The 27,571-nt window shown below is 28.1% G+C and overlaps 1 protein-coding gene across 1 annotated transcript; it reads right to left on the bottom strand.

Moving 5' to 3' along the window:
* On the bottom strand, positions 1–27,556 carry LOC107436228 (protein KTI12 homolog). The gene is made up of 8 exons (XM_016047856.3): positions 27,357–27,556; positions 27,132–27,183; positions 24,242–24,294; positions 19,285–19,340; positions 16,513–16,592; positions 8,454–8,613; positions 5,183–5,314; positions 1–147 (listed from the first exon to the last, which is right to left on the bottom strand). Exons 1-8 carry the CDS (start codon positions 27,505–27,507, stop codon positions 7–9), a joined length of 825 nt encoding a protein of 274 aa, XP_015903342.1. The 5' UTR covers positions 27,508–27,556; the 3' UTR covers positions 1–6.
* Positions 27,557–27,571: the final 15 nt, after the last annotated feature.

Below are 27,571 nucleotides of genomic sequence, written 5' to 3'. Positions count from 1 at the left end.
TAAATGTTAAAAACTTTTATTTATATAATGCACAAACATATTTGGAATTTTATTACTATCAGAAACAGTATGGCTTTTTGTATAAGAAATGAACTGTCTTCGAATTCTAGTCAAATCACCAGCTGTAGCAGTCTTCGTCAAATGAACCTATTTAGAAAATAAACACAGTTATATAAACATTTATAAAAGTAAAAAGATATAGAGCATCTACCACTACAAAAATACAATTCGAACAATTGACTTGCTACTTTGCGACAGGGTTCGTGATTTTTTTGATTTTCTTAAAAAAATAAAAAAAAATTGGATTTTTTTGATTTAAATTGGATTTTTTTGATTTAAATCAGATTTTTTTGATTTCTATTCAAAAACACTATAAGAGCTTTAATTTATGATTAAAAAAACCTTATAAATGTTTAATCAAAATTAAATTAATATTAAAACTATATTATAACAATATTTTAGAAGCTCTAACTTACTAAAATAATTTTTCATTATAATGCATAGTGACCATTTTGATACAAAGGCATGATTGAAATTAAAAGACAAGATAAAATAGATAATTTAAAGAATACTACTTTAACTAGTAACACAAAGTTTCAATTAGCACACCATAATTTTAATGTAAAATTGTGATGTCTTTTTTTTCCTCATGATTTATAAAATGGAAAATAAATGCAACAGATTGTGTTAATAAATGTTGTCATTCATCAAAAAATAAATATTCAATCTATATATTTTTATATTAAAATATTCATTTTTAATCCCATATCAAAATACATAAGTTAAGTTAAAAAACATTTTAAAAAAATCTAGGTACTCATTGGAATTTTTTTTCACAAAAGAAAGTCTGATAATTTCAAACATACCGTAAACATATTATGAGAAAAAAAATACCAGTTAATAATCCTACTGCTTCAAATAGACTTTGAAAGGGAAGAATGACACTACATCAGGAAAAAAATATCTGAACTCAGCTTTTTTTCCCTTTCTATTTTTGGCATATTAAGGTAATTTCTTTTTAATATAACCTCAAGCTTTAGAAATATAGAAATTTCCATCAATAAACTATAATGTAGATTTGAATTTCATGTTTTTTTAATCAAAAGGAAGAATTTTAATTAACATTTGCTTTTTTTCTTTTTGAAAAAAAATATGTTTATTTACTTTCTACAGCTATGCAAGTCTATATTAAGACAGCATTATATATTTACTTTAATTTGTATTTTCAATGTTAAGAATCAAAAGATTTTTAAACATGTAATTTCAAATGTGTTTAACACACACCAAGAAAGAAAGTAATTTCGTTAACTAAAATTAATTAATGCAGCAATTTATTTAAAATAAATTTTAAAACTAAGAAAAGAAAATAATAAAAGTATCAATAATTTAAAGCACTGTTTTTTAACTTTTAAAATCAATATAATATATATATATATATATATATATATATATATATATATATATATATATATATATATATATATAAATTAGTTGATTTAAATCAAGCTGATTTAAATCAACGAACCCTGCTTTGCGACTGAGACATTATCCACCTCTTCTCGCTGTTGCTACTCAGTCTTGACCACACGCAATGGCGGCCAGCATACACTCGACCGCTAGCGGCAACACGAAAGCGTGAAATTATTGTCGATAACTACTATACCCACAAAAGAATATCTATATTTTATACATATGTATATATACACCACACATTTTAATATTTCACTAGTTTTTCCTTTACGTCTAAATAAATATTTATGATTAAATTATTGTTAAACAGCTCGATTTTAGTATTAAAGTAGTGGGACAATTAGTATTTGTTTAGTGTTACAGTATCTGTTTGGATAAAATAGAATAATGTCTAGGAAATGCAACAAGTCATTCAAGAGGAATTTCTTTTGATTTTAATGAGTAATGTGTTTCAAAAGTAGACAGAAAATAATTTTTTGACTCATTTAGTTGAATTTTTATAATATCCACATTTCATTAGATAGGCAAAGGTGCAAAATATTTGTAAAAAAAAAACAAAAAAAAAAAAACATTGTATAAGTTAACCCTTAGGCAGGGAGTGGTAGATATCTTATACAATTCTAAAATGAGTTTTTTAGAAATAAAAATATTGCAAATCAAAAGAAATCAACAGAAAAACCAGGACCCAGGGCACAACTTCTTTGCCCCCCCCCCTGCTTCCCTACTTTAGTCATGAAAAACCAAACTTTATGGAGGTATTTAAATTGTTCACCTCATTATACATAGATAACAAGAAAATAGACTAGAACCTAAAATAGCTATAAAGTGTCCCTCCCCCCTTTAGGTCAGACGAAATATCGTTCTGTCTATTTCATTGATTTTCTGACAATTCTATGTCCATCGTGCCGAATTGTTATCTTGTTCGATTGTTGTCTTTGTCATCTAGCTGCGAAAAATCCATATGCTTGCTGACATTAGGGCAGAACTCAGCTTGCGAACTTATGATGTCTCACTTAAGCCAATCAGAAGCCTGTATTTTTTAAAACATATCGCATTTTGCGATATGTAAAAATACAGGATTTTGTTGGGCCAAATGTGTCTATCTTAATTGCAAAAGTTTAGCTGAATTCGACCCCTAGAAAGCCATGGATTTACGAAAAATGTATTAATGGAGAAGCAAACATAAAACTGACAGAGTTTTCACTGAACTGATACTTTGTTTTAAGGAAGGAAACATAAAATTAACTTTCTATTCGATTTGGGGGCCCCCTCTGATGTAGGGGCAACTGCCCCGTATGCATCTGCCTTAGTCAGGCTCTGAGACAAACAAGTAGGACATAGCAACATTCACATGAGCAATTCTGGGTTATCAATATTTACACTAAACGGCCAAACCACAACAATCAACAATATGCTTTAACCACCATAACAACCGGGTGTGTCCAGATAATTTTGGCTATTTAAGAAACTTAGTACCTTTAATTAATAATATTAGAAAATTAATTTAATTAATTATAATAGAAAAGCTAAAAGCATGAGTATAAAACAGACCCTCTACCAACCTTAAAAAAACTAAAGTGATAGCAAATTTATCAAAATAAAAGTTTCTTGTTTTAGCTACTACTTCAACACATTTATATATAAGTACTCAATGTGCGATATTTTTGTTAATTTGTTCACAGGTGCTCACAGAGTAATACAATTTCATAGCTGCCAATTCTACTGGATTTTGACAGTTTTTCCTGGTCTACTGGTTTAGTTAAAATTCTCCTAGTTTTCGTAAATTTTAGAAAATTCCCTAAAAAATTCCTATTGAAATAGAGTTTTGGTACAGATTATTGCTTGAATTTTTAAATAAGTATTACTAATACATAATGAAGCGAACCTCGTTTATAGAAATCAGTTCAAAACTTTTTATTTTCTAAAATTTTTAGTTTATTTTCATTCTGAACTTTCTTTTTAAATTAATTAAAAAAGTCTTTTAACTATCTTGTATGAATTAAATACCTTTTAATATTCGAAATTAAGAGTAAACACAATACATAAGATTTTAAGTATGTTTAATGTCAATCATAGCTACCAACATGAATAGGAAAAAAATCCAGTAGATTTCACGAAATAATATAAATTTCATGATAATTGTTGCATAATGTACGACATATTTTACACAAAGGGAATTTTAGAGATTTTTAGAGTCATCAAAATAGAAAAACTAAAATATTTTCCAGTTATGATTGACTTTAAAATGTTACATATTATGTTAACTCCTCGTTTAGAACAGTAAAAGGCCTTTTAATTCAAAGATTTTTTTATATTTAATTCAAAAAGAGAGTTCTGAATAAATAAAAAAAAACTGAACACTTTAGAACAAAAAGAAGTTCTGAAGTGATTTCTATAAATGAGGTTTACTTCATTGTGAATTAGTAATACTTTTTAAGTATTCAAGCAAGCAAGCGAAAGTCTGTACAAAAATTCCATTTTAACAGGGATTTTTTTAGGAAACTAACTTTATTTTATGGAATTTTCCAAAATGTATAAAAACCAGGAGAATTTTAATGAAACCAGTAGGCCATAGGAAACTGGTAAAATCCAATAGTTGGCAGTTATGTAACTGGAAAATAATGCAGTCTTCCTATTTTGACGATTATAAAAAAAAATATCTTAAAATTCCCTGTGTGTGTAAAATATATACAGTAGGGAACCGATTATCCGGAACGATTGGGACCATCGCTATTCCGGATAACTGATTTTTCCGGTTTTCTGAGTCGCTACAAAAAGCCGTTTTTTTTTATTGTTAAACCCAACTAAAAAAAATTTTTTTTGTGGAAATAATCTTAAAAAGAAGAAAAAACGATGGAGTAATACACTAATGATTATTTCCAAAATGATGGTAAGGTAAACATCTTTCAAAAAAGAAAGAAAAGTCCTAAAATACTATGAGGAAAAATTTTTTTTTTTAAAAAAATGGCGGTAAAATTTATCGAATTTCGTTCCGGTTTTTTGGTTTTCCGGTTTTCTGATTTCCGGATAACGGGTTCTGTACTGTAGTACATTATCCCCTTAACATCAGTTAATTTTCAAGAAAATGGTAATAAAAGTGCCTATTTTTTTATCCCTGAAAATTATATAAAAATATGTGTATGAATAATATATATATTCATTTTTAATTTTTTACTTGTGTTCAGCTTGAAATTTAAAAACATTAAATTTTTTGAAAAAAGCTATGACTATGACTTAATGTTGGTTTTCCAGCAGGCAAGGAAAATTTTAAAAATATGTGTTTTAAACATTAAAAAAGAATTTCATTAAACTTATGTATAATGTAAATAAAGATGAGTAATTTTTTTTGGTGTGATAAATTTCAAAGCACGAGATACAGAGGCCAACACCACAATCTGGACAGTAGTACCAAGTTTCCTTCCTACATCTCTTATTGTTTTCATCTCTTCTATCTGCAATTACCTTAAAAATATCCTGGTACTGCCACCTGGTGTGTAAAATGAGAAACAAAATGTTTTCCGGGCTAAAGAAATGAATTAGTTTTATTCTTATTGGTGCGTTACTACTGAACACCCCAGCCCAGAAATATCACGGGAGCGAGAAATAGTAGGCGAAACCTGTCATTTTCACGGGAGAGAGAAAGAAGGGGTTACGCAACAATTATCATGAAATTTATATTATTTCAATAGCAAATATTCTAATGATACTCAACTGTTTGATCAGCCCTTGGAACAGCTATTGGATCACCAGGTTCACACATTCTTTGAGAATTTAAAATTTCCTTCACAATGTCTTGAGTTATTTTGTCCAAATCATAAAGGAAATTAGTGGAGGACAGAGGTTGCTTTAAAAAGAAAAGAAAATCACTTATTATACACAATTTAATAGTAAATATAATCACTAAGGGCATAAATATCTACTAGATATTGTTATAGAACAAAATGATGGAATATTAATGACTTCTGAAATATTCTTACTGAAAGTACACTATCTAATATAGAAGGTCATGAAATCTCACTAGGTGTGTAGCCAGATTTTTCAACAAAAAAATAAGCACCTTTAAGTACTCAAAAATATTTTTAATCACTTTCCAAAAAAAAAAAAAAAATAAATTATAACTAGGATCTGTGCAGTAATAAATTTTTTTCTCTCTACAATTTAAAGTTCCTAATTCATCAAAATAAAATCAATAAAATTCAAAAACTTCACATAATTGTGATAAAAAAACTAGTTTCTGATAAATAGTGCAGAGAAAATTGTGAAAAACATCAATTTTTTTGTAATTTAGAACATGAAAAAATTTTTCGTAACAGTGTAGATAAAACCTAACCCTTTTTACACCAAGAATAGAAATTGTTTAAAATGTAGCGTCATTTTAATTGAATTACATCATCCATTAGGACACAAAAAAAAATTTCTTGTATGAAAAATTATATTTAATTAAAGAAATAAAGTGCTACATAAAGGCGCCAATTTTACTAAATAGATGAAAAAGCCATTTATTTGAACCCTTGTTTTCTTATTAATTATTTTTATTTTTATATTCAGACTTGCAACTTTAATCCATCATAAAAACATATGATAAATCTCATAAGGAATAATTATACATTTTCCAAAAATTTAATGTGTCGATAAGCCATTTTAAGTTAATAAGCTAGAGTAGTTTAAAAATTTCTCAACAGAAAGTGTCTACTCCAATCGAATGGCTAATATTTTAGAGATGTCTTTAGAACCCTTGACCATAGCAGAAAAATAAAATGAGTGAAAAATATTTGTCACAGTGTTAATAAAATAAATATTTATTAAAATGTTTAAGTATAAAAAATATGATACAAAAAATATTTATTAAAATTTTTAAGTGTTAATAAAAATATTTATTAAAATATTTATATAAAAATTATTATTCAGCCAATGGTGGGTAAATGCGCCGTGGGCTGAAAATGGGTTAAGCATAATTCAAAGATATTGTATTCTTAAATACTGTAAACAGCAAAGAATACTGAAAATTATTTTTACATTTTTCATTCAAAATATATTGATTTGATAACCGAACAACACTCTTCCTAAAGAATAATTCCCTTCTTTGACACTCGCAGGTAGGTAATATTGAAAGTTTCTACATTTTTAAACAACTGCTAATCAAAGTAATTTAGGCTAATATTTTAAGACTCTTTTGTAAATTAAATGTAGCTCTCATATTTAATTGAAATTTCATTTAAAGTTATCTATTGAATTAAAATATAAATATGGTAATTAATTTATATTTTAGTGTATTAGTAAAGTTTAACGTCAAAACCTTGATGTCAAAACCTATGCCAAAATATAAAATCAAATAGGTTCTCAGAATGAATGTAATTTTGGATGGCAGAATATTTTGTAGCAAAAAAAAAAATGATAACATATCATAATAAAAAAATAGAGCATTCTATTAAAATGTTTAAAAAAAATACATAAAAAAAATGTTTGATAGGTAGGTACTTTATCTGGGGTGATTGTGAGCCCAACTCAAAAGTCCAGAAAAATTCTCGAGTAAAATCATTAATAACGCATTTCAAAAAATTGATGTCATCATATATTGATATTTTAAAAACATGATATTTTAAAATTGATATTTTAATATATATCATTGAATATCATTGATATTTTAAAAACATGAAATTCTAAATAAATTATATGCAGCATAATTTAAATATATAATTATTAAAGGTTTACTTTTACGTCTAATCACATTTATTATTCTAAAAGATTACTATTTACTATTCTAATTTATTATTCTATTAGATTACATTTAGTACTCTAAAAGATTACTATTCTTCTATTTACAAATGAAAGAGATGCCAAGCATAAATTCTAGTTCTAATATTTCTAAATAAAATATACAAGAACTTTTAAACATAAAAGGGATCGAGGATTTCTTGAAACTTCTAGACCTTGGATTTCCGCAAACTTCCGGATCGCGGTAAGCAAAAAATCCGGATTTTTTACCAGCACAAACATCTCTGCTTTATTTACGTTGCACTAGAACTGCACATTGGTGTGGAAAACATCCCTGAGGATGAATCATTAAAAATCTTGGTCATATTTTTCACAATTTCCAGAAATACTCTACTTATTTTACTCGAGAAACTTTTTGTCATTGTGAAATTAAATAATAAATACTAAATTAAAATATAAGTAGGTACTTTACGTTGCACTAGAGCTGCACAATGGGCTATAGGCAATGGTCTGGGAAAAATCTCTGAGGGTGATCCGAAGATATGCTATCGCAATTTTAATCTTATGCAGAGGGAATGGCTTCCCTGCTTCTGAAACCTGATAACCTGCACGCGAAGTGAAGTACTTTCGTATCTTCGCGATCAGTCTACTGTGGGGCAGAAAAAATGTTTGTTTGAAAAGAGTCTTAAATGAAAGGTTGAAGAACAGGATTGAACAGCTAGGAAAGGTGGATTGGAGCAAAAATTAAAGGTGATGCCAATATATATATAAACTTTCCAGTGCAATTAGTTCAGGGTAGCCATGCCACAGGGAAAACCTGGAATATTTAAGGAATTTAAAAATCACCTAACATAACAGGGAAATTTTAATTCTTGGGTAAATACAGGGAACTTTGTTTCGTAAATTTCTTTAGTCTTTCTAAAAATGGTAACCACTCAAAGCATAATCTACGAGATATTTAAGGATGATATTTCAGCTATACTAAACTATTTCATTTACTATAGCATTATTTAAGTATGTTCAGCTGTTTTTCCAGCAATTAAAACTAATAAATATAGTTAACCATAACCCAATATAGTTTATACAAGAACACAGTCATTGTTGTGTTTCTTCTTAATATATTGCGGATAATATGTACAAGGAAAAGACAGGAAATTTTTTTCTTTCCAGATTTGTGTGGCAACCCTGTAGTTATTACATTGATATCTTGTTAATTTCTCCAGGTTCTAAAAGTTATTTCAATGAATTTTTCTTTTAAAAAAACTCACATTTTGTGTAGATTGATTTGGCGGTGGAGCTTTTCTAGAAAAGAGTGCAGCTTCAATTTCTGTTAAGGGTATATCTTCATCTTTGTGAATTGTAAACAAAGGGGAATCCCACCGATTTTTATCTTCAGGAACCTCAAATCTTTGGACAAGAGCATCAAATCTACCAAAGTAAGCAAAATAATCAACATAAGAACTAATAAAACCACAAAGTTAAAATAGATTAAAAAAAAGGAAGAAATATTTCTGCAACACATGTGTTAACAATAGGAAGTACAATCTGTAAAAAAATAAATAAAATATATATATAGTGAAACCTCCGTTAAGCGGACAATCATGGGACCAAAAAATTTGTCCGTTTATGAGAAGGGTACCCTAATAACGAAATTTAACACCGTAAATTGTTTTTTGAATGTTCTCAAAGATGTAGAAATAATTAAATAATATCTACAAGAATACTGTAAATATCTACAAGAATATTTATTTAAACAGTAAGAAAGATAAAAAAGAATATATAAAGAAGTTTGATATAAATACATAATTCTGGATGTAGCTACAGATAAATAAATATAATTTTCCTATTAGCACAGATACTCAAGTTAGACATATGATAGGAGCGCACTCTCCTCAGTCCGCTTCAATTATTAGGTTCAGATCCCCTTACACCTACTTATCATTTGATAGGGAACATGGTTAATACCTTCTTGGAAAATAAACCTCCCATGATTCACAGAAAAAAAAGTAATGCATACCTGTAAGTCATGAGGAGCTATGGAGATGATTATTCACAATTGGTCAGCTATCAAGTGTCTGAATAAATGTTTCATTTATATAAACCCCTCAAAGATTATACTTCTGTTTTCCTTTTTTTACCCCAGTTGTGTTAAATATAGTCTACAAATTGATAAGAAAATTAAAGAAATTTTCAATGGGGAAGAAGCATTGAGAGAAGTCATTTCAACTTGAGGGGTCTCATAGCCTGTGTGGTCCAGATGAAAAGATCTAAAGATGCCGATGTCACAATTATTTCAGGAGTGCAGTACCATTTTTTCTCCTTTCTTTGCAAAGATAAAGCAAGGTGACAGGGGAAAGATTGATTTTTCGGTGGTGAAATAGCTTAACAATATTTTTAGTTATGGATAAGGCAAAAAGTTTTATTTATATGCTTTAAAAATGGTGAAAAGTTGCATTTTTTTAGCTTGCAATTTATTTAGAAAAAGTAGTGTCCGGGTTGTAGAGATAAAAAACAACGTTTCAGGACCAAAATGACTGTCCGCGTCCGGTTACGGGAGTGTCCGCTTTGCAGAGAATGTACGTAATGGTTTATTCATAGAAGATTCCCGGGGAATTAAAAATATGGTCGTATTGAGAGGCGTCCGTTTTGCAGGAGTGTCCATAACAGGAGGTTTCACTGTATATATATATATATATATATATATATATATATATATATATATATATATATATATATATATAAAACCCTGAATAACTTTCATTTAAACTGTTGCTCAAAAGCAATGCAACCTACATGTTTCTTTTTAGGCCCAAAAAAATTTCTTTCCTCTTTTTTCGTAGATTTGAGTAATGCAGCTTTAAATTTTATTTATGATTGGGTAAAAAACTGTTACAAATCATTAAAAAAAATTGTAAATCCAACAAAATTAACAAATCACAACCTTAAATCTTATGTTATAATTACAAATTCAAATAGCATACTAATTAATCTTCATAATCAAATACTATTAGGTAAAAAATACTCAAAACAACTCTTAGATAATAGCTAATGGTATTTATAAATAGAAACTAAATAGATCAAAAAAATGTGAGTACAGCTAAGAGAGAACCACGAAATTAAGGGTGATGTAGTACTGATTAATGATTTTCTCTTTATTAATTATGAAGCTGCAACCACAGAAACATTAACCGAGTCAGATATTTTGGGCAGTGTAAAAAATAAAAACAATACAGCAATAAATTGTGAGGAAGATGAAAAAAAGGGCAGAAATGATGAAGAAATCACCAAACCTTCATATGATAAAATAGTTAAAATCATTTAAAACAATTCCATAGTAGTTACTGGTTTACAAGAACGGTGTGTAACAATTGCTATTTTAACTATGTGTATATCGTGCTTATGAATTTAAGATCTGCTTTGTGTTGTTTAAGTATTTCAGATGGTGATTTTCTATTTAGCGAATTTTCCATATAAGGAAGGTTTTATCAGGATTTAGCAACTTCTTTTAAATAGAGATCCGACTGTTTATATACGTATATTAATTAAAATAATAAAATTCATTCCAGTTCAGAAAAACATTAATGTTTTTAGTAATATGAATATTCATAATTCACCGCATATTTGTAACAGTAATCAGAACTAAACTTTGAAATAAAAATTATTCTACCTATGAGTAATTATTAATTATTTTTTATAATAGAATATGCAAAACATCAAAAGCAAACCATTTAGAAATTAAAGTGCATTCAGATAATATAAATCCCATTTAAAAATAAATTATAATGTTTTTATATAAATTTTAATATTCTGTGAAAAATGAAGTGAATAACATGAGAATGGTTATTTATATGCATTAAGAAATACAAAAATACCTAGCACAAAATGTTTTTTTAAATTCTAAGTATTATATCACTAAACAATTATTTTGGTAGATTTTAGTTTCTTCCATTTTGTCAAGTGGAAGAAATCCTAAACCTGATGAATAAATCATTAAGTGTACTTTGTAAACTATATCTTCATAAATCTTGATGTGCACTTGCTAATTTACAGGGAAAAAAAATGGTGAATTTGAAGAATTAAATTTAGTCAGTTAGCAGAAAAAACTATAAGCATAAAATTATAATATTTTATAAAAACAATTAAGAAATCTTATTAGCAAAATTTAAAATAACAAACACTTTAAGGTAGGGATGTACAACCTTTTTTTAGCGAAAGGCCACTTGCACGGTAGGTAGATTAACAAAGGGCCATGCGCATAATTAGTCATGTTAGCAGAAAATATGAAAATTTTTATCTAGTATTCTAAGTGCTAAAGATTTCGCCCGCTATTTCTCGCTCCCCTGATATTGACGGTCTGGAGTGTTCAGTAGTTCAGTAGTAACGCGCCAATAAGAATAAAACTAATTCATTTCTTTTGACCGGAAAGCATTTTATTTCTCATTTTACACACCTGATGGCAGTACCAGGATATTTTTAAGGTAATTGTAGATAGTTAGCTTATTTTAAACTAGTTGCAGCACTAATCAAATACGTAATACAAATACAAAAGCCAAAAAAATAGGCACTTTTATGATTGTTTTCTTGACAATTAACCGATCGTTAAGGGGTTAAAGAAAATTAAATACTTTTAATTATTTGACTTGCTTTTATTTAAACTAAAAATACTGATACTTTTTTTTAAAAAAACTCTTCCATTTTCCACAATAAATTTTTGTATCAAATATATATATATTTGATAAATAATAATAATATATATATACATATAAAATATTAATATATATAAATATTATAAATATATATACAGTGAAACCTCCTGTCTCAATACGGACATATTTTTAATTCCCCTGGAATCTTCTATGAATAAATCATTTTGTACATTCTCCGCAAAGCGGACACTCCCGTAACCGGACTCGGACAGTCCTTTTGGTCCTGAAACATTATTTTCTATCTCTTCAAACCAGACACTACTTTTCCTAAATAAAAAAAAAAAAACACTATTTTTGCTTTAAATTGCAAGATAAAAAAATGCAACTTTTCACCATTTTTAAAGCATGTAAATGAAAATAAAATTTTTTGCCTTATCCATAACTAAAAATATTGCTAAGCTATTTCACCACTGAAGAATCAATCATTCTCTTGTCACCTTGCCTTATCTTTGTAAAGAAAGGAGAGAAAATGGTACTGCTCTCCTGAAATAATTCGGACATCGGCATCTTTTGATCTTTTCATCTGGACCACCCAGGTTATGATACCCATCAAGTTGAAATGACATCTTAAATGCTCTCATTGAAAATTTCTTTAATTTTCTTATCAGTTTGAAGACTGTATTTAGTCCCAAAACGTTTTTGCCACCTTGATCTATTCTGTGCCATGGCCTAGTTTTAATATGTTTAAATGAAATATACAAGAATTTTTATACATAAATACGATTGATGATTTCTTGAAACTTCTGGACCTAAGATTTCCGGGAACTTCCAGAGCGTAATTAGGGAAAAATTTGGAAATCCGGAAAAATCTGGAAACCTCTGAAGCACTTTTCAAGCGCTCAAAAATTACTCTAACACTCTTTGTTTTAAAAAAAAATATAAGGGGATATTTCCATTTCCTGAGGTGCCATCTTAATCTTGCAAATTTAAAAAAAGTATTATTTTATCAAATTTCAAAAAGTATCTTGCGGGCCGCTGCCCGGAAGTTGCCAATATTTGGCGATTATTTTGCCACAGATCAAGATACGGAAATCTCCTCAAATATAATTAGGATATGCGCACTAATAAAAAAATTTTCTTCCTACTATTGAAAGTGAATAAAATTAATTTGCTCTTTTTAAAATCCTTTTTTGCCTGTTTCTACTGCTCACCGGATTGCCAAATTTAAGTATATTAATTTCAATTTTTTGGATTTGGGTATTATAAAAGACGAAAATATCTGCTTTGTTGATTTATACGACAAAAGAAATGATCTTAATTTTAATATAAATAAACTAATTACTTGGAATTCTAATATTTCTAGGAACATCTATTTAAATACCACCCTTAATGAAATGAATAGAATTAAAAGAATATGTAGTAATATTTATTTATCCAAAAAACAAATAGATAAATTCTTTCAAAATTTGATAAAAAACAAGGGATACCCAACTAAAGTAATAAAATTCTACATAAAATCATTGAGTTAATCGTATATTATTGTAGATATGTTTACTAAAAAATTTCTTTGCTAATTTATATAATTTTTTCCATGTGCAAATACATTTCGGCCAAATCCATGGCTAAAATTATGTGGGAAACAGGCAATTCATGTTTCTTTCACTCTTCTATTTTATATATTTTTTTTCTTAAATAAATATTTATTTTCAAAAATTATTTATTGTCAACTTCTTTAAGTTATCCAGTATAATATTACCTTGCGCACATGGGTCATTCTCACAAAAAGGTGATTTTTTAAGTCCCTGAGTAATAAATATTAGGAAATACAGATTTCTTAATATTCTTCTTTATAATTTTTCGTGAAGTTCTTAACTAACAAATCATATGCATTTCTGCTAAATGTATTTAATATTTCATTCTTATTTTTTAATAAACATGACTTCAAAATCCCCTCCGTGGGCGTCCCTACGTCTGTGGCACAAAATAATTTTTAATGCGTGTTAAACAATTTAAATGTTATTTTAATGATTTTTGTAGTTTTACCTAGTTAAATGTTTATAGTAACTTTTTATTTAATATTTTTTTTAAAAAAATTTATTTTTATAAAATAAATAACTAGTAAACTTGGTCCATCAAAAATGTCTCCCTCCGTGGACAATTAATATAGTTCTGTAAATATGCAATAAAGGGCAGCATATGCGAAATCCCTATAAGACAGCTGCTGAATCATTCCATTTTCTAATGTTAAATATCAGTTGTTTTTGTTCTCTTTGGTGTCAGTTTTGGATTGTTGTGTTCAACTGGGGTTTGGCAAAGTTCTCACCGTATACTCCGAGGACATCATAAAGAAGGTAAGAGAAAATTATTTTATTTTTGATAGATGAATTTTAGATTGCAAAAATAGTATATTTAACAAAAAGAACTGCCCCATTTTTGTAACTTTAAAATTAAAAATCAGAAAAATTCAGGAACTAGTTTTTGTCTCCTCCGTGGACATAACAAGTCCACGGAGGAGAAGACACAGTCAATGTAAGAGACAATGTGTTAGATAACCATAATACAATTTTAATAATTAAAAAACTATTTTCTTTTAATAGATATTTTTTAAAATAGAACAAATGCGTTAATTTGTTTCTATTTTTAAAGAGAATCAATTAAGTTTAACTTTTTCTTATCAGAGAAGTAAATATTGGCAATTTTTCTAAATAATTTCTGTGATGTTTAACATTTTTTTTCTCTTCAAATTCTAGGAAAAAAATTGCAAAACCAAAATTTAAGAAAAGAAAGCAATAAAATGTTCAAATGTAAAAGAGAAGGGAATAGAAAAAACTTAGTATGGGACAAGCTAGACAGAAATTAAAAGAAAACCCTATATTGTTTGAAGAAAGTAAAATAAAAAAAATAAATAAAAAAAAGAGCAAGAAACTTTAAAATTTGCATCAGAAAAAGATTTAACAGAAAAATCGTGATTAAATGTACTTAAATTTCTAGAAATTGACAGAGCAAGCCGTTTGTGCCCAGGGAAAAAGGAAACAATAACAAGTAGAGAAAAAACAAAAACGTTATTTGGATGACAGCATGCTTAACTTGCATAAAATGGTCACAAAAGAGTACCCTCAACACTCAACTTTCATGTGAAGTCTGAATTTTTATTTCAATAGACTTTACATTTTAATTTATTAAAATTCAGTAAGAGTTACTTAAGAAATTGTACACCTAGGTTAAAAATGGATATTTCCTTTCATAGCAGCATGATTAATCGGAAGTAGCTCTATCTCTAATAATGGAATATTTTATTATTTACTTATTAGTGTTAAACTCATATCAGTTGTGCCCAATAATTAATGAATTAGTCTTCATTGACATTTTATATTTCATAACATAAAATGTCTCCTCCGTTGACTATTACATCTCCTCCGTGGACAAGGCAGAATTTAAAATATTTTAAATCTTGTAAAAAATAAAATAGAAAACTTGACCATTATTATAAGGACATATAACAAAAATAAATAAAGGCATTTATGTAATTTTTATCACTTTTTTAATTACTTTAATTTAAGAAATTTTTTTAGTTTATTTATACCTTTTCAGTGAGAATGACCCACATCCATTTTCGGGCCCATCCTTGGTAACTAACAAATCAAACACATTTCAGTAATGCAGCCAGAACGCACTGTTTAATACAAAACTCCCCTAGTAACGCTTTTCACTCAATTTACGCTTTTGTTTTCATTTTTTTCAATCTGGCAATCTCGTTACGAAAATATTTCAAATCATTCTTGAAAAATTTCCCATTCATGTAAGTTCATTTGAATTCACTGCTGGCTTTACAGATTTCATTTCATGTTTTATTCTGTTTTTTTCTTTACGTTTTATTTTCTGTTCTTACATGATATTTTAATTTATTGTGTTCTATTTTATTTCTTGTAATTTTTTTGTAAAAAATTTTGAGAGCTTCTCACACTATTGTATTGATATATTTTGCTTTGGATATATTGATGCAATATTAGAAAGCACTCTTTTTTGCGGATATGATCGTGCGAGCTGATGAAAAGATTATATCTTTTATTTTCCGGATTTTTAAAAATTTTTTGTCCATTTTTACCGATTCTTTGTTATTTTTATTATTATTTTTCTTTTTTTCCCCTTTTTTCATTGTTCTGTAATTTTTCCCTTGTTTTCTCTACAATTTGAACTGATGTTATCAGTTCTATTTATTTGCAGCTTATGTGCAATAAATAAAACTTACTGTTTTTCTTAATTTTCTTCGTGTTTTTTTGTTTTTATTTACTATGCTATATATATATATATATACGAACTTTCAATAATAGGAAGAAAATTTTTTATTTGTGTGTAGATCCTAATAATATTATTATTGTGATTGAATGAATAGCGTAAACAACATATTTTGCATAATTCGGGGCAAACACAGACACGATAAAAAAATATCTCACTTTGAAAAAAGGAACATTAAAGACTTTTTAAAAACACACAATGAAAAAAAAAACACATTTAAGGGCTTTTAAAAAACAAAAATTGAAAATAAACACCTTTAAGTACTTTTTAAAATTGCCACACATCTTGTTTTTAATCTATCTTTAAAAAGAACGGATGTTTAAAAAAGTAATTGATTAAAAAAGTAAAGTAATGAATTGACATTAATGATTCTTAAAATACTTACATGGATTTATTGTACTGTTCAGCTTGTATTTTAGCATTATTATAAATCCAGCAGTCATCAGGTAATAAATCGCAGTGTATCTAGAGCAACACATTGATAACATATTATAGTATTGATACATATTATAGTTTATAGCATAAATAACCAGACAATATTTTTCAATTAACTATTTTTAACTTATCAATTAAATCATAATTTTAACTCATAATTGATAAATTATAATTAATTATCAATTAACTTATAAACAAAAAAATGAATACATCGATTTTTCAATTAAATTATAAATTTTTTTAGTTTAAATTTCTTCTAGTATTTTGTTCAAAGGATCAGAGCCATAAGAAAAAAACTATCAGAATAGGAACACAATTAATTGTATTCTTTATGTTATTAAAAACTTTAAAGTAAAATAAACTATGGTGTACCAACATACAAATTTTTAGAAACTAAATTTAATTTGAATACATACTCATCAGATATTGCTTTTTGCAAGATATTATAAATAAAAATGTAATATATGACAGTTCAAAAGGATTTTTAAAATGAATTAAAAATTTTGAAAGACAGATTGACAGAATTTACAAAATATATTAAAAGTCAAACAAATTCTAATATAATTTGATTATCCTATTACAATAGGATAAGTGTTAATAATGATATTAGAAAATTTTAAAGTTCATTTAAAATTACAAAATCTGTTCCGCAAACTTCAAACTAATTCTGATATATTATCAGATAAAAAAAAATAAAAAAAACTTCATTCATTTCAAAAATATACAAATAAGAAATAACATTTGACATGTTTCAAAAATATGCCCCCATTTTTAAGACTTGCTCGGCATATTCACCCACTTTTTCCTTAAAGAAAAAAAAAAGACTTTTAACCACCGTAAACCTAAAATAAAACCTTTTAAGAGTATTTAAATTTTGTGATGAAAAAAAAATTAAGCACTTTTAAGGTGCATACAAACACTTTTCTTATACATTATTTGTTTGTTTAAAATCTTCATTTATTACAAAGCTAAACTTAAAAGATTTAATATAGTAGAACCTTCCATACAAAATACATAGCTGCCAACATGGATAGGAAAAAATCCAGTAGATTTTATGAAATAATATAAATTTTTCATGATAATTGTTGCATAATGTATTAAATATTTTACACATAGGGAAGTTAAGGAATTTTTATAGTCATCAAAATAGAAAAACTGCCATATTTTCTACTTATGATTTCACATTAAATGATCTTGAAATGTTATGCATTATGTTTATTCATCTTTTTGAATAGTAATAGGCATTTTAATTCATCAAAGTTAGTTAAAAGAATTTTCTTAATTAATTTAAAAAGGGAGTTCTGAATAAAAAATAAACTGAACATTTTAGGAGGAAAACGGTTTTTTATACCGATTTTTAGAAATGAGGCTAGCTTTATTATATATAATACATATTTTAAGAGGGTTGTTATTTAAGTAAGGGTGGTTTCAAAATAAAAACGAAATGAAAGAAAAATTTCCAGAAGCAAATTCATTTTCAGACTTTACATACGTTTCTCTATTTTTCAACATAGTTGCCAAGTTCGTTTAAATAATTATCATACCTTACAACTAGATTAACAATACCCACTTTATACAAACTTTCTGCCTCCTCTATTAACCAAGAGGTCGCAGCAGTTTACAAGTATCATTGTAGTGATTGCAGAGTAAATGAAATATCGGAAAAGATGAAAATCACTCGGTGCAAGGTTTGGGCTGTAGGGAGGGTCATCCAAAACTTCCCAACCAAAAGAGTCCACTAAAGCTGGGATAAGAGTCATTGTCACAGAGTAGCAAATTTCCCTTGTCAGTATGGCAGGGAATTTTGCTACTTTACAACTCTGACTGAGAAATTTATTAAATCTAGGTTTCTTTCAAGAAAAACAAATTCTTAATCTACAAAACTCTTGTCACGCAGGTCTTGATATACGCTTCTGAAGCTTGGACAATGACAAAACTGGAGGAAAATTGTATCACAATATTTGAGAGAAAGATTTCGCGTAGTATACTTGGTGGAAAACAATAACTGGAGAAGGAGATTTAACTTTGAACTGCACAAGATGTAGAAACAACCCTATATTATTGAACACATAAAAATAAATAGAATGAATTGGATGGTCAAGTGATTCAAATGAGTGATGACAATACAATAAAAAAGATGCTGCTTTTTAAACCCACTGGAACAAGAAAGCGGGGAAGGCCGCTAGATGGGCTGACTCGGTAGAGTCTGATTTTCTTGAAGTTGATGAAAGGAACTGGAGATCAAAGATAAATCGAACGTCATTATGGAGAAATCTTCAGAGGAAGGCATTGGCCCACATTGGGCTGTCTGGCCAACTATGATGATGATGACAAATCTGCCAGTAAACATATCCAGCAGACAGGTTTTTTGCCGACTAAAAACGCATCATTGACCGTATCTCGTCCATGGTGGTTAGTTAAATTTGAACATTTTAAAGACATAGAACTGTTGTTCTCAAGGAATGCTAGGGCTCGATGGAAGCACTCGCTGCGTCACCTATTAAAGTACAGAACAAAACCTACCTTACTTAAACAACCCTCGTAATATTCAAGCAAGTAATAATCTGTGCAAAATTTTTATTCCAATAGGGATTTTTTAGGAATCTTCCAAAATGTTTTCTAAAATGTACAAAAACCAGGAGAATTTTTATTAAACCAGTAGACCAGGAAAAATCCAGGAGAGTTGGTACAAAATGAGTAGAGAATATAAAACAAATCTTACCACACAATGGGTCGTTTTACATCCTTTACTTATACAATATAATTCATATCGATATCCTGAAAAAATAAAAATTGTTCCAATTATATTTCATGCAGTTAATATTTTTCAGGGGTGATTGTGTCACAAATTGAAAAACCCTGAAAATTATAAATACATAACCTAATAGAAAATTTAAAAATACATAAAAAAATTTTAAAAATAGAATCTTTTATTAGTTACGTCCGCAATGTTGCGGACATAACGAGCTGCAAAATACAATTTCACTAACTTTCAATAAACACTTGTGCTTGATAAGAAAAACCCTTCCAAATAAACCAGTATCACTAACTATATAACTTAAAAAGTTTGCACTATTGGCATTTATTTTCCTAATGACCAATTAGAAAGTTTAAAACATGTCTTCATTTATTAAATATATAGATACAGTCAAACCCCGCTATAGTGAACCGTCTGCAGACTCAGTAATGCGTCCACTATAAACGATGGTTCACTATATCCAAATTTTTTGAAGAATATTTTTTGCATAAGACAGTTGAACAATTGAAAATTGGGTTTCCAATTTTGCATAAGTTTTTTAAAAAATCATTAACTAATTAACAGATAATAAAGCAAAAATTAATGAAAAAAGTACTTTGTAGCTAAAAATTAGTTTTAATTTCACTTTTTATGAAAAAAATTTGTGATTTTTGATTGAATACAATTTTCATCAATTTTCTTATCTGCAATGTGCAATGAATGCAGGATTCTTTGATCTACATTTTCGGTTTCTACAGTTTTTTCAATCTATCTAGCCATCCATTGGAGCACACAAAATCCTTTTCCTCTAATTTCTCAGCAAACTCATTCGCTTTAATTTGAAGCATAGGTCTGGTCACAGGAAGATTTATATCCCGCTGAGCAGTGAACCATTTTAAAAAAGCTTCTTCTACGTTTTCTCTTTCAGCTCCACGCAGTTTTTTTGGCGAAACCATATTTTTTTCATATGCAGCAAGATTTTTCCAAATGTTTGAAACTGTAGATTTTGACAAGGAAAATTCCTTACACAGTGCCAATTGATTGGTTCCATCTTCAATACACTTTACAATTTTAACTTTGGCCTCTATCAAAAATGTGTTTCTCTTTAAAGAATTTGTCATTTTCACTGCTTTTGAAATAAAAACCTTGTCTCTAATAGATAATGCAAGAATATGAGGAGAGCAGCTGTAGAACAAGTTAAATTGTTCCCCTTCTTGATTGTCAAGGAGTGATTTGTAAAGAACTTGGCCACCAGAATTAAGGAATATCGTTTGAACAGATAAGAGAATTCCAAAAATTCAGCAGGTGACCATGTTAACTAGTTGTAGAGCAAGCTTTGGGAAAAGGAAAAAAGAGAGGCTTGTCAGGGAGTATAAGATAAATGTTCTGTTTAACATTTATTACAATATAGTTAAAAGTGAAAGATGACACATTGTATAGGAATGCATTCATTTTCAGTCCCAACACCTGCAAGTGTAAAGATGAAGGACAGAAAAAGATATTTAAAGAAATGAAATTTGAGTCCACTATAATCGAATTTCCAAGTTCTCAGCTGTCCACTATAAGCATTAAAAATAACATTATTTAAATAGTAGTACTGACGGGACCACTAAAAAAGTTCACTACATTCGAGTGTTCACTATATCCCAGGTTCACTATAGTGGGGTTCGACTGTATTAAATTTAAACAACATTTGCATTAAAGAACATTTAGAAATAATAGCAAAATCGTTAACAGAACATTATTTTTAAAATGCTTTGATTTATGCACACGTTTATTTCCATATGCTTTTCCTTAAAATTGAAGTTTCCTTAGAGTTTTGAGAGAGTCTAATGTTTGCAAGTTGATTTACTTGATTATTATATACTTAAAGTTGATAGAATTCTGAGCTAAGTATGTAAAACTATAAAATTCCTCATGCCATTAACAAGTACAAAAAGCACTTCTCGACCGAGAAGAAGACAGAAATTGAAAGCAGATGCAGTGAAATATCAAGTTGTCAAAACAGAAGAAAGCAAATAGATTATTATTATACATTATTTGCAAGTTCTGCTTTATGTATGTTAGATTAAGCTGAATTTTTACAATAATAACAGGGGTCTGTCCAGGCCAAATTTACTGCCGTTTCGCGGTACCTTCACAAATTCAACTTTAGGAAAAATGGAAGTTTCACAAATTACTTTTTCTTAAAATTTTATTTTTGCATCCCGAAAGAAGGGATAAATCCATATTTTTGTGTTGATTTTTTTAATATAATTTTTAATTTTCACAAAATAGGTACCTCTCAGAAAAACCTAGATAAACCCCTGAATAATCTCTTATCTAATTGTGTTTAGGTTACAGACAAATTTGGATTTATAAAGATATTACTGCAGATGTATTCCATAAAATCAGCTACCAGGAATCATCAAAGCATTACTAACATTAAAAATGCTGTTTTTAATTACTTATAAGGATAAAGCTATAAATACACATAAACAAGGTATAGTTTGTCTATGGTAAGAAATTCCCCGTCATGAAGTCTGAGGCTGTCTGCTGCTATGGAAACAAGAATAGCGCACTTCAGGGAGGGTAGTTTCTCTTCACTCTAGGGCTAACACAATAGACCAAAGAAAAAGATTCCTTTTCTCTCACCGACCTGATCCAAAACTTGTCCTAAACAATGACCCTACACCCTTACTTGAAATAGTTACCATAGTCCGGGGTCAGTCCAAGCCAAAAATTTACTACCGTTTAATGATACCTTCACAAATTCAACTTTAGGAAAAATGGTAGCCCTGTGGCAGAATCGCGGCGACACAGCGACATTGTCGCAGAATGTTGCTGAGTTCTTGCAGAAAGAATTTTCTGTTAGGAAGTAAGGAATTTTGCTTTTCTTTTCGGCAGAAATTTTTTTTTCTCTAAAATTATATTTAAAAGATGCCTTTTTAGCACATCAGAGAGGAAAGAAATGTTCCTGATTTTTCCATTCTAATTTAAGAATGAAGAATATAGAATAATAAAGAAAGAAATTTCTTTTCTGCAGAAATGTTGAACGATTTTTTTCCCTCCAGAAATCATTCTTTTGACACGCTTATTTTGAGCCGATATTCTTGTTAATCCACGCTCTATTTTCATATTTTTAAAATAAACAAATCCTGATGCTTTTTATACAATTTAATTATATTTGAAACTGAAATCAATTATTTACTTTTACTGTGACGATTTCACCGTTTTTCGGCTTTTTATTACATGTGCTATGCTACTGAATTCCATGAGATTTTTAAAATTCCTGTTATTTTTCAGTCAATATTATTTCTACACGTAAAATTCAAATTGCGCTATTAAATAATCTCTTTTTGACGCTCTCACTTTATGCCGATACTACCACAAATCCATGTAGTGTTTAGATTGCATTTTCGGCAGTTTATTTATATTGATTTTCCCATGATTTTTAAGTATCCCGATATATTTCTGACAATATGGGGAATTCGAATCGTGCTTATGAATATTTAATTTTTAAAACAATGATTCTATTGTTTTTTTTTGGGGGGGGGGGTTATTTATTTCACACAGTCTTTAAAATCCTATATTTTAAATACGATATTATTTATTACAACAACCGGATCTCGAAACGAAACAAAAATTTAGTATCCCCCCTTTTGAAGAGTCCGATCAGCGTGATTTCGTGGTCGATCTTGTTTTCAGTAGTCACTGCTATGGATTACAAGATTTTTAATTTTTTTTTTTTATGAGATGATGTTTTACGAAACAAGCATTTAGTACCCCCCCCCCTTTTTGAAGAGTCCGATCAGAGTGATTTCGTGGTGGATCTTGTTTTCAGTAGTCACTCCACTGCTATGGATTACAAGATTTTAAATTTTTTTTTGATGAGATGATGTTTTACGAAATGCGAAAAAGGAAATAATTCGTGTTTTCTTCGTATAAAATGGGAGAATCTCGCCATTATATTAGAATAATATTTATAAAAAAAAACATTACATATTCATTTAAAAATTAAATACGATTTTTATTTTATTCAAAAGGTTTTTTTATTTTTTATTGTGAACGCAACTTTTATGTTACTTCAAATTCAATTAGTAACATGCATACTTGTTATTATTAAAAGCATCTTGCAGAAAGATATTAGTGCTGGAGAGGTTTGTCGCAGAAATCCCAAGAAAATTCTGCCACAGGGAATGGTAGTTTCACAAAATACTTTTTTGTAAAATTTTATTTTTGTGTCTCATATGAAACAATAAATCCATATTTTTGTGTTGATTTTTTAAAAAATATAATTTTTAATTTTCACAAATTATGTCTAAATTTTCACAAAATAGGTACCTCTCAGAAAAACCTAGACAGACCCCTGATAGTCACCACCAAGGGACCAGACAAATGGCTAGGGGAATTCTTACTTTAGACAAACTACAAAACGGCTTTATTTACTTGCAATGCAGAAATTAACAACTTTTTTTTTTTATTTAAATGCAATAAAAATTATATTATACCAAGATGTTATAAAATTTATCAACACATTAACCTTTTGGTTACAATGTTAGAAATATGCATTGACAATACACATAAAAAAGTTGTTTTTTTTTAATAAAAAAAACACTACCTATTTTAAAATATAAAGGTATTTTGGTCTTTGTCACTAAATAGCAAAAGCAAGTTTAAAATCAAGCAAAAGGTTTTTTAAAAAGATCAAATTTATAATAAGCAACTGTAGTTAGTGAAAATATTATTATTGCTATAGCAAACATTAAGTAATTAAAAGTAATCACAAGGTTTTAAACTTCAAAAATTGTATTAGTATTACAATTTAGCAGTTATAATTTTAAATGTAGCTTTATAAAAAATGAATTTTAAAAATGAAAATACTTCAAAGTCATGAAAAGGAACTTAGTGTGACTTTTAGAAATTAAACTTAAAAAATGAGTTTTAAATTTTTTTTATTTACCTTTAATATAATTAGTTGAATCCAAAATAATTACTTTATCTTTTGATAAATGCCTATAGAAAAATACACACAATCAAATAAACATACAATATCACTTACAAAACTATATATATATATATATGTTATAACAAGTAAATTGTAAGGATTAACATAGACAGGATGCGTAGCCAAATTATTCAACAAAAAATAAGCACCTTTTAAGCACTTTTCAAGCACTCAAATAATATATTTAAGCACTTTAGGTAGGATTGGAAAGTTTTTGACAATTGAGGGTTTTATCCGTCATGCAAAAAAAAAAAAACTTTCGGCATTGTATTTGGCAGTTGTCAAAATTTTTGAATCATGTAAATTGAATAGCGTTTTCATACGCTACAGGCTGACAATACGCCAAAATAGATCGAGGTTAAATAAATTGTGAAAACGTTGAATAGAACAATGTGAACAGTTTCTTTGTGCATAATTCGTTGCGAAAATCAACATGGTAAAGGAAAAATCTCATTTTGGAAAAGGGGAAATTAAGCACTTTTTAGAAACACCCAATGAAAAAAGCACTTTTAAGGGCTTTTGTGCATACAGTTTCTTTGTGCATAATTCGTTGCGAAAATCAACATGGTAAAGGAAAAAATCTCATTTTGGAAAAGGGGAAATTAAGCACTTTTTAATAACACCCAATGAAAAAAGCACTTTTAAGGGCTTTTAAAAACCGAAAATAAGCACTTTTTAAAAACGCTACGCACCCTGATAGAATTAAAATTGAAAGTTTACTTCTTCAGTCTAAAGTTATTATGAAAATGATACTGTTTGGGGACTTTCCCGTAGTGGTACCTGTCCGAGCTGATTTTGATATTTAAAAATTTGGCATCTTGGCACATGTAATTGGCGCAACAGATCATGATACGGAAATATCCCCCGAATAGGTACTGTTACAGAATTCTACTCTATTGCTCAGCATTCTAATATTAAACTTTACGGGTCATTCTCAGAAAAAGGTGATTTTTAAAGTCCCTTAGTAATAAATATTAGGAAATACAGCAGATTTCTAAATATTTTAAGTAAATCATTTTAAGTAATCATTTTAAGTAAAGTTAGAACTAACAAATCATATGCAGTTCTGCTAAATGTATATTAAATTTCGTTCTTATTTTTTAATAAACATAACTTCAAAATCCCCTCCATGGACATCCCTACTTCTGTGACACAAAATAATTTTTAATGGCTGTTAAACAATTTAAATGTTATTTTAATGATTTTTGTAGTTTCACCTAGTTAAATGTTTATAGTAACTTTTTATTTAAAATTTAAAAAAAAACAACTTATTTTAATAAAATAAATGACTAGTAAACTTTGTCCATCAAAAATGAAATCTCCCTCCATGGACAATTAATATAGTTGGTAAATATGCAATAAAGGGCAGCATATGTGAAATCCCTATAAGACAGCTGCTGGGAAAGGTAACCATTCCACTTTCTAATGTTAACTATGAGTTGTTTTTGCTCTCTTTGGTGTCAGTTTTGGATTGTTGTGGTCAACTGGGGATTTGGCAAAGTTCTCACTGTATACTCCGTGGACATCATAAAGAAGGTAAAAGAAAATTATTTTATTTTTGATAGATGAATTTTAGATTGCAAAAATAGTATATTTAATAAAAAGAACTGTCCCATTTTTGTAACTTTAAAATTAAAAATCAGTGAAATTCAATAACTAGATTTTGTCTCCTCCGTGGACATAACAAGTCCACAGAGGAAAAGACACAGTCAATGGAAGAGACAATGTGTTAGATAACCATAATACATTTTTAATAATTAAAAAACTATTTTCTTTTAATTGATATTTTTTAAAATGGAACAAATGTGTTAATTAGTTTGTATTTTTAAAGAAAATCAATTAAGTTTAACTTTTTCTTATATGAGAAGTAAATATTGGCAATTTTTCTAAATAATTTCTGTGATGTTTAAAATTTTTTTTCTCTTCAAATTTTAGGAAAAAAATGGTAAAACAAAATGTAAAAAAAGAAAGCAATCAAATGTTCAAATGCAAAAAGAGAAGGGAACAGAAAAAACTTAGTATGAGACAAGATAGACAGAAATTAAAAGAAAACCCTATATTGTTTGAAGAAAGTAAAAAAAAAAAAAAAAAAAAGGAGCAAAAAACTTTAAAATCTGTATCAAAAAAAGATTAACAGAAAAATCGTGATTAAATGTACCTAAATTTCTAGAAATTGATAGAGCAAGCCGTTTGTGCCCAGGGAAGAAAGAAACAATAACAAGAAGAAAAGAGAAAAAACAAAAACGTTATTTGGATGACAGTATGTTTAACTTGCATAAAATGTTCTTAAAAGAGTACCCTCAACACTCAACTTTCATGTGGAGCTTGAATTTTTATTTCAATAGTCCTTACATTTTAATTTATTAATATTCAGTAAGAGTTACTTAAAAAATTGTACACCTAGGTTAAAAATGGATGTTTCCTTTCATAGCAGCATGATTAATCTGAAGTAGCTCTATCTCTAATAATGAAATATTTTATTATTTACTTATTAATGTTAAACTCATATTAGTTGTACTTAATAATTAATGAATTAGTCTTCATTGGCATTTTATATTTTATAACAAAAAATCTCTCCTCCGTTGACTATTACATCTCCTCCGTGGACATAGAAATAAAATAGAAAACTTGACAAATAAAATAGAAACAAATAAAATAGAAAACTTGACCATTATTATAAGGACATATAACAAAAATAAAAAAGGCATTAATGTAATTTTTATCACGTTTTTAATTACTTTAATTTAAGAAATTTTTTTAGTCTATTTATACCTTTTCAGTGAGAATGACCCTTATAAAATGTCAAAGATACACAAGCATTATGAATGAAAGAAATTAAGATTACCTTTCTACTTGGGATTTCAAGAAACTCCTTAACTCTTTCTCTTTCTGGGAACCTACGAAAACAAACTCGATTCATTAAAAATTGACAATTTAACAATAGAAATACAAAGTATTACTTTCAGTGAATTCAGAAAATTTGTCCTTCCCTTGACAATCTTAAAAATAAAAAAAAACATTTGTTCTTTTACATGAAAAAAATAAACATTAGGTATAGCCGCGTCCTTACATGCATAAACATCATTTCTCTTAAATCCGTTTGGTACATCTTCATCTCTGATTAAAATACACTTCTTTGATAAACTACAGTGCTTATAGATTTTATTAGCAAAGAAAGATTTACCACTACTTGGTAATCCACAAATTATAACTAAAGGCATGTTAAAAATACAATTTTGCTCCTTTGTTTACGATCTTGGAGCATGATCAAAGATTTTACGTCAG

The sequence above is a fragment of the Parasteatoda tepidariorum genome, chromosome 10, assembly GCF_982258835.1.
Source record: "Parasteatoda tepidariorum strain Cologne lab strain chromosome 10, Ptep-v5.0, whole genome shotgun sequence".
Classification (NCBI taxonomy): Eukaryota; Metazoa; Arthropoda; class Arachnida; order Araneae; family Theridiidae; genus Parasteatoda; species Parasteatoda tepidariorum.
This window is presented reverse-complemented; position numbering and strand designations above follow the sequence as displayed.

Excerpts from the sequence above, each read along its gene's own strand:
- LOC107436228 (XM_016047856.3), bottom strand. The coding sequence starts at position 27,507 with ATGCCTTTAGTTATAATTTGTGGATTACCAAGTAGTGGTAAATCTTTC. Across the intron at positions 8,614-16,512 it reads GAACAGTACAATAAATCCAT|ATTTGATGCTCTTGTCCAAA; the intron begins GTAAGTATTTTA and ends TTACTTTGGTAG. Across the intron at positions 148-5,182 it reads TTCCAAGGGCTGATCAAACA|GTTCATTTGACGAAGACTGC; the intron begins GTTGAGTATCAT and ends TTTTCTAAATAG.